This window comes from Euprymna scolopes, chromosome 2 (genome assembly GCF_053919585.1).
Source record: "Euprymna scolopes isolate OS-2025 chromosome 2, ASM5391958v1, whole genome shotgun sequence".
Classification (NCBI taxonomy): domain Eukaryota; kingdom Metazoa; phylum Mollusca; class Cephalopoda; order Sepiida; family Sepiolidae; genus Euprymna; species Euprymna scolopes.
The window spans coordinates 119,274,921-119,287,301 of NC_136483.1; the positions used below are offsets into that span (position 1 = coordinate 119,274,921).

Consider the following 12,381-nt stretch of genomic DNA (forward strand, 5'->3'; position numbering starts at 1 on the left):
TCTGCATAAAATCAAATTTGAATCATATTTCATAATTCACAGTTGTTTTTTTTTTGTGATTCTTATGTCAAAAACTAATCATAAGTAGCATCTTCCAATTGGTGCAAACCAACGTGATTTATTTTTCACCATTCCTTCTGCTCCAGGGCAAGTTGATTGATGGACGCCCAACTTTTGAAAAATGTCCAATCAAAAACATTTTCTCTCCACTCCCTCCTTGGCTTTCCTCTGCTTCTTTTGCGTTCTAGCATACCCTCAAAGCATAGCTTTGACAGACCAGTTGTTGATCATTTGATATGGCCAAAAAATTTAAGGGTTTTACTTTTGCTTTTATCAAATAGAGGGGGTAGGGAAATAGTTTGACAGAGGGTGGATATTTTGTTTTTTTCAATCAGGCAATGTCCCGTAATGAAACGCATTGTGATAGTTGTTTAGTGCATGTGATACAATCACGGCCATATAAAACTATTGGGAGGACATAAATTAAATAAACTTTTACTTTAATAGTTATTGGCACCTTCTTGGATTTTAGAATGGTGCCGTGTTTTTGGAAAGCCGTCCAACCAATCTGATTCTGTATTTCAATGCCATCTCATAATCACTGGAGAAAGTCAGTTTATGTCCTAAATAAATAAATGTCAAAAACAAGAAGCAATCAATTTTAATTTAGATGAACTGGTTATTTTTTTTACTTAGGCGAAATATTAAAAAAAAAATGAGTCAAATATAAAATGAAAAAACACTCTGGTCTACAAAAAATGCCTGGGCAGTCCCATTGACATTTCCTGGTAGGTGCACTCAGGCAACTAGTAGTTAGTTAATCCTTTGTGAAGTTTTCTAATTTTTTTTTGTGATTTAGTCACACTATTCAGCTATATTATATGAAATTGAGAATTTAATTTGTTTTAGAGTAAAAAAAAATATAAATACCAGGCAAACTTAAAAATAAAATAAAGGTGTTCCATGTACTTGATTAGTTTTTATTTTCTTGATTTTTACTTGTGATGGTAAAAATTTACAATTTTCCAATTGTTTTTTTTTCTTCTTATTGCCTATTATCGTATCTGGTCTCCTTGCTTGCATGAAAGTCGTCTGTTTGTATTTTCATGTCACAAAGGATTTTACGCTTTTCCTTTTACACTAATATTTCTGATTTGTGTCTGTACCATTTGTCTACATAGATGTTTGCATAGTTTCCAGTTAACACCTTTGTGCATGCAATCATGGGAGATTCAGGCCAAGGACAGGTTTACTTGGAGGCAGACCATTGCTGAAGGCACAGCTACTTTTGAGGCCAACCAACATGCGGACCTCGAGGAGAAGAGAAAGAGAAGGAGGGAGAGAGAAGAATACTCTCAAGCCAACCCTCCAAAATGAAATGGAACTACCTGCCCTCACTGTGAAAGGCTGTTCAAGGCTCAGATCGGCCTTGTCGGCCACCTCTGCATACATCAAAACCCAGAACACGATCACCATCCTTAGTGCTGAGGGGTTGCCAAGAGAGAGTCTGTTTTTGTATTGCTTTTGTTATAGTTTGTTACATTTTCTTGTAATGCGATTTATTATTTTGTCTCGTCCACATTTACTGCTTATTATTATTATTTAGATTTTATTTTTAATTCCAGCAAATATTCAGGTAAGAAAATGAATAGAACTAGCCTGCTTTAAAAAAAATAAAGACAGATCTTTAAAAAAATATTTTACACATACCTCAACAGCCCAAATTGAACAGCCTCGAATTTCGACTTCTAACCTATCTTTACTGATAAGCAATTCATCTGGAAATCAAACAAATAAAATTAATATTCAATTGATATTGAGAATAAAATATTTGTTTTTGATAAGTGTGATATCATAGGATATCTCCACAAAGACAATATAATCTTGAATGATACTACAGTAGAGCTAGTCTCTCCCCATAGACTGTCTGATTTTGTTTAAATATGATATAGTGTCAAATGGATACATAAAACTTAGTTCCTCTTTTTCACATATAGAAAATTGCTTGTTTTTTGAATTTTGAATTCTCTGAAGTTGTTCCATGTGACTTAGAACTGGGCAGAGTACACTGCATGTTCTTCTTTGAATTGTCTCATAATCATTGCCTCTATCACATTTATATGAGATGTAAATTAAATTTCGACTGTTGCTGATCAGTTACGAACATTATAGAAATACATAGAAACGCACATACATACTGATATCTTATTTTATTTATGATTAAATTTTTTTTTTTTTAATTTAACAAAACTTCACTTGTAATTCAATAGAATATACCTCTCTACCTCCAACGGTTAAAGAGACGCATTTAAGAATACTATCTTTTTCTTAAATGTTAGAAAGTATCAGTTATAAATATGTGAGAATGTGTTTAAAAACCAACAATATATATATTCCAATCATATATATTGTGTAAGGTTGTAGGTATTTGCATTGATATACATACTTCTGTCTGAAAAGTAATGGGACTGGGGGTGTTGTGTGAGCTATGAAAGTGAGATATGCACATATATATATATATATATATATATATATATATATATATATATATATATATATATATATATATGCATGTATATCTATAATATAAAGCTGAATGTATGTGTGTGTATGTGTGTGCCTGGTCACGAATAGGCTCTGATATGGTTGACCATTTTAAAAAACTGATTACATATGATGATAGAAGATGTATCAAGACACAGGAATGGGTATGTTTGATCTGGCAAAACAGCGGTTCATTAAAATTGTGGGGTCTGCATTCGCGCCTGGTCCCCAAAGTATGGAAATAAAAAATTAAAAAAAAACGTTTACACGTGTTTTTGATATAGATGTACTTAAGAATAATTTGATAAGTATGTTTTAACTTAAATAGGGATGGTATAATAAATTGTGGGGTCTGCATTCGCGCATGGCCTCCATAGAATGGAAATAGGCACAGACTTTAATAAAGACTTTTCATATCTATCTGTGTAAGTATACTTTGATAATTATGTTTCAGTTTGAAGAAATATGGTATAATAAAATTATGGGGTGTTAGTTCGCACCTGACCTCCATAGAATGGAAATATGTCACAAAGTTTAACAAGGTTTTTTAATATATATCCACAGAATATTGTGATAAGCGTTTCAGTGTGAACAGGTATGGTATCATAAATTATGGGGTTTATCTATTTTATTTTTACTTTCATAATATTTTGCTTTGGTTTGGATACCCGCAAATTCAACCCAAATTTACAACCCTTCCTTTTCATAACCAATCATACTTTCATAAAGCCCATTTTCTGTAGGCTGTTTTTGAACCCAGTCAACGACGGGTACTTTTGCTAGTATATATATATATATATATATATATATATATATATATATATATATGTGTACATGTATATATGTATATATATATGTATATGTATATATGTATATATATGTATATATATATGTATATATGTATATATATATGTATATATGTATATATATATATATGTATTTATATATATATATATGTATATATGTATATATATATGTATTTAGTAATGTGATTGATAATTTAAAATTAAAATTAGAATTGAAATAAAATATCTGTTTCATAAGAAGGAACAACAAATTTGAACGATCGTTTCAGAAACGATGTTTTATTGTGATAGACACAAACAATAATTTTGACATATAGTTTTTTTTTTAAAACAAAATCTCCTCAGAAGCAAAAGTATGGGTGGGTTTTTTTTATATGTAAAAGACACCATAAATAAACATAGCAATTTTTTAAGTAACGCAGATGTTTCTTTTAATTGTTCGCCTTTTAAAAACCGTAATTATCATCAAAGCATTCATTTGGATGTTGATTGTAGCTTATAAATGTTCAAAAAAGAAAAAAAAAATATATATATATATATATATATATGTGTGTGTGTGTGTGTGTGTATATATATGTATATATGTGTGTATATATATATGTATATATATATATCTGTGTGTATATATATATGTGTGTGTATATATATGTATATACATACATATATATACAATATATTTAATGTTATATGTAAAAGACACCATAAATAAACCTAGCAATTTTTTAAGTAACGCAGATGTTTCTTTTAATTGTTCGCCTTTTGAAAACCGTAATTATCATCAAAGCATTCATTTGGATGTTGATTGTAGCTTATAAATGTACAAAAAAAAATATATATGTATATATGTTACATGATAAGGGCTGTCCCCTTTTCATGTAAGTATAAAAATAGAGAGATTTAGTTAAAATGAAAATGAAATAGCATAGACGAAATTCGAACCTCGTAATTTAGGTTTAGAAATAGATTACGTGTGAGAATTAGAAAATGGAATGTAAAACAAACGATTGCTTAGCTTAGAGGTAAAATAGTTTCAAGAAAAGAATGTGCACTGTCAATTTTGTTATGAAAATTCAATTGAAAGAATGCAGCTACAAGATAATTTAATGAACATGTTTTTAACATATTGGAAATATAGGTTACTGAGAATAAAGGTTAAAATTCCTTTTGTAAAAAAAGGAAAAGTTTTGGACACGTATGTCCAGAACACGTGAAAGAAGACACATGTTTTAACATGTGTATGACGTCATGGAAAATAGAAAGTTCTAGATATAGTTAGAAAACTTTAGAGTTAAGAAGGAGAAACTGGGAGAAACTCAGAGGGAGTTTGAGAATGACAGACGATAGTCTGCAGTTTGGGATTCGAACGTCTAGAAGTGAGACAGTCACTTTTGAAACTTAATATGTAAAGCTTTGAATTCTTGATGATGAAAACCACGGCTGGTCGTGAGAAGAAATAAACCCATCATGTGTTTTTATAAACGTCGTCTTTGTGTTGTAATTCTACCAAAAAGGTAAAGTGAAAATTGTATTATATGTCTATATATCTGTGTTATAAAATGTCTTGACATACACATCTCATATCTACAATGTGAACTCTACATCTCATATCTACACTAAGACTGTCTGAAGACTATCTACTCACTCAAAGAGCTTCCATCTATTAACTTAAGTACAAACTTTTTAATATATATGAATCTTTATAACACGAACAAACATACAACAACATCCCTCTCTTAATGAGACTCTCTTTTAATAAGACTGCGCTTTTAATAAGACTCTCAACAACAACAAAAACTCTCTTACAATAAAACTCTCTCTAAGACTGCACTTTAATAAAAGACTCACTCTTATAATGAACACCTATATATAACATATATATATCAGAAAACAGTTAATAAAACATGTTAAAAAACACTTTGAAATGAGTTAAAAACATATTTAATCTGAAAATGAAACACTATATATATATATATATATATATATATATATATATATATATATATATATGTATATATATATGTATATATATATATATGTATATATATGTACATATATGTATAGATATGTGTGTATATATATATATATATATATGTCTGTGTGTATATATATGTATATATATATGTGTGTGTATATATATATATACATATACATGTGTATATATATATGTGTGCGTGTATATATATGTATATAGATATATATGTATACATACATATATATACATATATACACATATATATATACATATATATACATATATATAGATATACATGTATATACATACATATATATACATACATATACATATATATATGTATATATATACATAAATATAAATAAATATATATATACATGTATATACATATATATATATATACATGTATATATACATGTATATATACATATATAAACATATATATACGTATATACATATACATATATATACACATATATATATATGCATATACATATATATATAACTATATATATTCATATATATATGCATATACATATATATACATATATATATTCATATATATACATACATATACTTATATATATACATATATATACATATATATGCATATATATACATATATATATACATACATGAACATATACATAGATATATACATATATATATATGAACATATACATATACATATATATAGATACATAAACATAATATACATATACATATATATATATACATATACATATATACACATACATATATATACATATACGCACATACATATATATACATATACACACATATATATATACATATATACACATATATATACATATATACACATACATATATATACATATATACACATACATATATATACATATATACAAATATACATATATATATATACATACATATACATACATATATATATATACATACATATGCACATATATATATACAAACATATATATACATATATATATGTATGCACATATACATATATCTTTGTACATACATATATATGCACATATACATATATATATGTATACACATATATATACATATATATACATATATATTTACATACCTATATATACATACATACATATATATACATATACTGATATATATATATATATAAATATATACACATATATACATACATATATACACATATATATGCATATACACATATATACATACATATATATATACATATATACATACATATATACATATATATATACATATATACATATACATATATATATACATATATACATGCATATATATATACATATATACATACATATATATACATATATATACATATATACATGCATATATATACATATATACATGCATATATATACATATATAGATACATATATATATATACATATATACATACATAAATACACATATATATACACATATACATATATACACATATATATACACATATATATATATACACATATATATATATATACATATATATACATATATACACATATATGCACGTATATATACATATATACACATATATATACATGTATATATATATACATATATACATGTATATATACATATATACACATATATATACATATATACACATATATATACACATGTGGGTATATACATGTATTTATATATACATATATATATATATATATATATATATATATATATATATATATATATATATATGTATATATATTGTTACGACCCGGAATGTCTAGGGGTAAAAGTCGTAACACAAAATATAAAAAATTTATTTAAAAGAAATTAGTTTTCCTGGGTTTTTAGATATGGGAGGGATATATCCATTTTCTCAAAAGACATTTATAAACACAAGACAGGAAAAACACATCCAACTAACAATACCGAGGCCAATGGAAAAATTAACACAATTTTATTTACATATATAAAAATATATTGTAATGAAAGTAAAAGAGAATGTGTAACTGGATGAACAAACAAACTTGAAATAGATTCGAGAGAGAATTTCCGCGCAAAAGAAATAAACAGTTCACACCCTGTCGTCTGCTTTTAACTCCAAAATGGAAGGATTTCCTTTTTGTGTTTTTGTTTTTGTAGTTGTTTTCATATATGAGAGAGATATATAGAGAGGGAAAAATAAACAATTGACTCACTCAGCGCCGGGTTTTAAATATTTGTCGCATTCCTTTCTTTTGAAACAATTTCATTCTTTCGTCTATTGGATACATCGTCATTCCTCATTATCGCCTTTTTTTGTTTTCTCTGTCGTCAAAATATATCGTTCATTTCTTCGCCGTTGTCAGCACCACAAACGCCGTCACCATCGCCATCAATGTCGCTTCCCTGACCCTCCTCCTTGGCTGCTATATCGTAACTGTCTCGCCACCCTGCGCCGCTTCTTTCCCTTTCTCTAATGGTATACCCTTCTTTCTCTCTTTGGCGCCCTCTCTCTCACTGTATGTACCTGCATCTCTCTCGCGTCACTCGCTCAATAACACGCGAGGCGCATGCCTGAAGCTTTCCCTCTCTCTAGTTTCATATCTTCTCTCTCCCCCTCTCTCTTTCTTTACAGTTTATAGGCGTCCCCTCGCTGTATTTTTGTATGTTCTCTCTCTCTTTTTCTTTTTAGAAATTAACTGAGAGCAGACGACAATATAAAGCGTGATAAAACAGAATTTTCTCTATCGACTTTTTTTTTTTATAATATTAAAAGTAATTATTGTCTCAAATTATATTTTTTTCACATATTTGTAACACCCCGCCCATATTAGAAAAAAAGAAAATCTTTTCCAAAGATTTTTTTTTTTCATACTTATTTTGTCCAGTCCCACACGTTTTCGTGTGATATTGAAGTCCCTTGGAATTATCTTACGATCTTCTAAAAGAAAAATACAAGCAGTGTTCTAGGTTATCCATATTATACACGGGATAAAGCATCAGCACAAACGTTGTTCACTCCTCTGATATGCTAGATTTTCAAGTTATATTCTTGTAGAATCAAACTCCAGTTTAATAATCGTCGATTTTGATTCTTCATCTTGTATAAGAAAGTAAGGGGGTTGTGGTCAGTATAAACAAGTATTTGCGTACACGAGGAAGAAACATACACGTCGAAATGCCTTAAGCTGAGGACGAGGGCTAACGTCTCCTTTTCAACAGTTGAATATCCCCTTTGATACGCATTAAACTTCCTGGAAAAGTAGCTAACTGGATGTTCAATACCGGCTGAATCTGTCTGGAGTAATACGGAACCAAGACCAGAATCACTGGCATCGATGGCTAAACGGAATGGCTGTGAGAAGTCAGGGGCTTTCAAAACAGGTTGAGAACATAGTAAAGATTTGATTTGCTCAAATGCTTTTTGACAAGTTGGGGTCCAGGAGAATTTCACCTTCTTGGACAGCATCTGGGTGAGTGGTAACGCTATGTCGGAAAAGTTTTGACAGAATTTCCTGTAATACCCGGCCATGCCGAGGAATCGCCTCCGACTTTTCAAATTAGCAGGGGCAGGGTAATCTATGATGCCTTGAATTTTTGCCTCAACCGGGGATACTTTCCCGTAGCCGACTGTATGTCCTAGGTATATAACTTCAGCCTTGCCAAAGTCGCTTTTAGCTAAATGAACCGTGAGGTTTGCCCGCAGAAGTCTATCCAATACGGCTCTCAAGGACGTTATGTGTTCAGCCCAGCTCTCATTATATATGACGATGTCGTCGATATAGATTTCAACACCGGATAGACCTCGCAAACATGAATTCATCATTCTCTGAAAGGTGGCTTGGGAGTTCTTCATCCCGAAGGGCATGACTCTATATTGGTACAAACCATGGGGTGTAACGAAAGCCGATATCTCTTTAGCACGCTCAGTCAAGGGTACACACGAATATCCTTTGAGTAGGTCTAGCTTAGAAATGTATGTGGCCTTGCCAATTTTGTCGATGCAGTCATCCATCCTGGGTATGGGGTGAGAGTCTGACTTTGTGATAGCGTTCACTTTGCGGTAATCTGTGCAAAAGCGAACGGATCCGTCTGGTTTTCCAACTAACACACAAGGAGATGACCAGCTGCTCTGGCTAGGTTCAATGATGCCATGCTCGAGCATGTATCTGACTTCTTGTCTAATTATTTCTGCTATATGTGGGCTTACACGATATGGGTGTTGCTTAATGGGGGTGACCTTTTCGATTTCCACATCATGTTGCACGATGTTCGTTTGTTTAGGAACGTCGGGAAAGAGATCGCTATAGCTCCGAATGAGGATGGTCATATCGTTTCTTTTGCTATTTGTTAAATGAGATAGTACGGGTGTAAGATTAGTTAATATGAGTTTGATAGCCTCGGAGGGTGGTCGTCTTTCCCCGGGATCCTTTCACTGTCCTCCTCGGGTCCTTTTATGGAAGCAGACGGAGTTGTGACTACAATAAGGTTTATTTTATCCCTTTCAAAATACGGTTTGAGCATATTGATATGGTACATCTGTGCCGCCTTTCTACGATCAGGAGTATTAATTATATAGTTTAGTTCACTGACCTTCCGAGCAATGGTGTAGGGGCCGTGGAACCGAGCCTTAAGTGGATGACCAGATAATGGTAACAAAACAAGCACATTGTCTCCGACTTTGAAAGTCCTGGGGGTAGTATTTCGGTCATAATGTTGTTTCATTCTGGCTTGAACTGTTCGTAATATTTCACGTGCCAGTCGGCTGGTTTCATACAGTCGGTTTCTGAACCTTGACACATACTCCAGTATGGGTTCACAGGTGACTCCTTCCTGCAGCCATTTTTCTTTTAACAATGCTAGGGGTCCACGTACTGAGTGGCCAAATATTAGTTCGAACGGGCTGAATCCTAGAGACTCCTGTGTGGCGTCTCGCGCTGCAAACATCAAAAGGGGAATACCCTCATCCCAATCTTTCTGGTGACTAAGGCAATAGGTCTGGATCATGGTTTTCAGTGTAGAGTGAAACCTCTCTAGGGCACCTTGGGACTGGGGATGGTATGCGCTTGACTTTACGGTTTGTACGCCCAGCACACTCATGGACTGTCGAAACATCCTGGACATGAAATTCAATCCTTGATCAGACTGTATTACCCTCGGTAGTCCGACCATGGAGAAGAAGTTGAGAAGAGCCCTTGTGATTTTCTCAGCAGATATGTTCCTGAGCGGGACTGCTTCTGGAAATCTGGTAGATGCGCAGAGGATAGTGAATATATACTGATTTCCTCGTTTGGTCTTAGGAAGTGGACCCACGCAGTCGATTAAAATGTGGCAAAATGGTTCTTCAAACGTGGGTATAGGATGTAGGGGGGCGATTGGTATCTTCTGATTCGGCTTGCCTGCCATCTGGCAGGTGTGGCAAGTTCGGCAAAAGTTGGATACATCTTTGCAGACTCCAGGCCAGTAAAAGTGTTTGGTGATCCTATCATAGGTTTTATGGACGCCTAAGTGGCCTCCCAAGGGGGTTTCGTGCGCTATTTCCAACACTTCGGCCCTACGTGCCTTTGGTAACACTAGTTGGTATATCACCGCCCAGTCTTCGTGAGCTGGGGATTGCAGGGGCCTCCATTTCCTCATCAGTACACCATTTTTTATAAAATATCCAGAGGGTATTTTTTCCAGTTCTTCTTTCGAAGAGGGGGGAAATCCCATCATCCTTCCACTGTTCTTGTATGATCAGTTGCTGCGAAGCGGGAACTTGTAGGGAGATTTCGTTGGTATGGGTATTATTTGGATCTGTGGGTGGCAAGTTGAGCTTCCCCTCAAGATTCATGAATGATTTCGATAGGTCGATTTCCTCATCTTCCCTGGACCGATCTTTTGCCTCTAACCTTTCCTCTGCTGTTCTTTTTGCGGACTGGGCACGGGTTACTGCACACGCTGGGAAGATGCCGGGGTGTTGTTCCTCTATCATCTCAGTGTTTTCTGAAGTGTTTGGCTCCACCATCACTCTCGGGTGGGGAACAACTCTTTCGCCGGCTAGATCATTCCCGAGTAACATCGAGATACCCTTCATGGGTAGGCTATCGACTACGCCTACTTCAACCAGACCACGTACTATGTTCGAATCAAGAGAGATTTGGTGGATCGGTACGTTAATATACCTTCCCCCAATTCCGCGAATTATGACGGATTCTCCTGTTGCCGTCTGTGACTCGCATGGCATACTCTATTTTAAAACCAGCGATTGGGTTGCTCCAGTGTCGCGAAGGATTTTTACTTTCCGCCAATTCGTGTGGTCAGTTATCGGATATATCAGACCATCCGACACAAATGGTTGGAACTCTTCCCTGATTTTATCGCCGTCGTTCTCTGCATGGGGTTGGTAGGTGGTGATAAAGCCTTGCGGTTTACCAAGTGGTCTTTTCACCGAGTTCACATTTTTCCTTGTGGGGCAGTTCATTGCAATATGTCCAACCTTCCTGCAATAATAGCACGTTACAGGCCTATGTGTCTTTCATTTGATAGGTGGGTGGTCGGATCGAGTTGTTTGGGGATCTGTTTCTGATGTCAGGGGGTCGATATATCTTACTGTCTGGACTATGCCCTAAGCTGTGGGTAACGCTACTTGTTTTCCGGGAGTTCGAGCGGGTCTCGGATAATTTTAGGGGTTTATTTCCCTCGCATGCATGCGTCAGGGCGGACTCGTCGACAAGGATCGCCATTTCGTATGTTGTGTCGATCCGCCTCTCGTCCAGGAATAATTTTAGTTCACTAAGGAGGCAGCTCTTGAACTCCTCCATCAAGATCACTTGACGGAGTTTTTCGTAATCAAAGGTGGCATCTTTAGCCGAGGTCCACCTATTGAAATGAGTTTCTTTCTGACGGAAGAATTCGACGTATGTCTGGTCTTCTTCCTTTTGGCATGAGCGAAATCGTTGCCGATATGCCTCAGCCACTAACTCGTAACTATGGAGGATGGCACGTTTCAGGCGGTCGTAGTCGGTGCAATCTGCTAAAGATAGGGAGGTATATACTTCCTGCACTTTTCCTTTCAGCGCCGTCTGTAGCAGCATCGGCCATGCATCCCTGGACCATTTAGCGCTCAAAGCT

General features: G+C 33.7%; 1 protein-coding gene across 4 annotated transcripts in view; it reads right to left on the reverse strand.

Annotated features, from left to right (window-relative positions):
* The window catches only part of LOC145295103 (queuosine 5'-phosphate N-glycosylase/hydrolase-like), a 92,872-nt gene that overhangs the window by 2,013 nt on the left and 78,478 nt on the right, over nt 1-12,381 (reverse strand). For all 4 annotated transcript variants that reach the window (XM_080141438.1, XM_080141437.1, XM_080141439.1 and 1 more), the window contains exon 9: nt 1,711-1,778. In XM_080141438.1, coding sequence (XP_079997564.1) covers nt 1,711-1,778 — 68 coding nt within the window. The remainder of the gene's footprint in view (nt 1-1,710; nt 1,779-12,381) is intronic.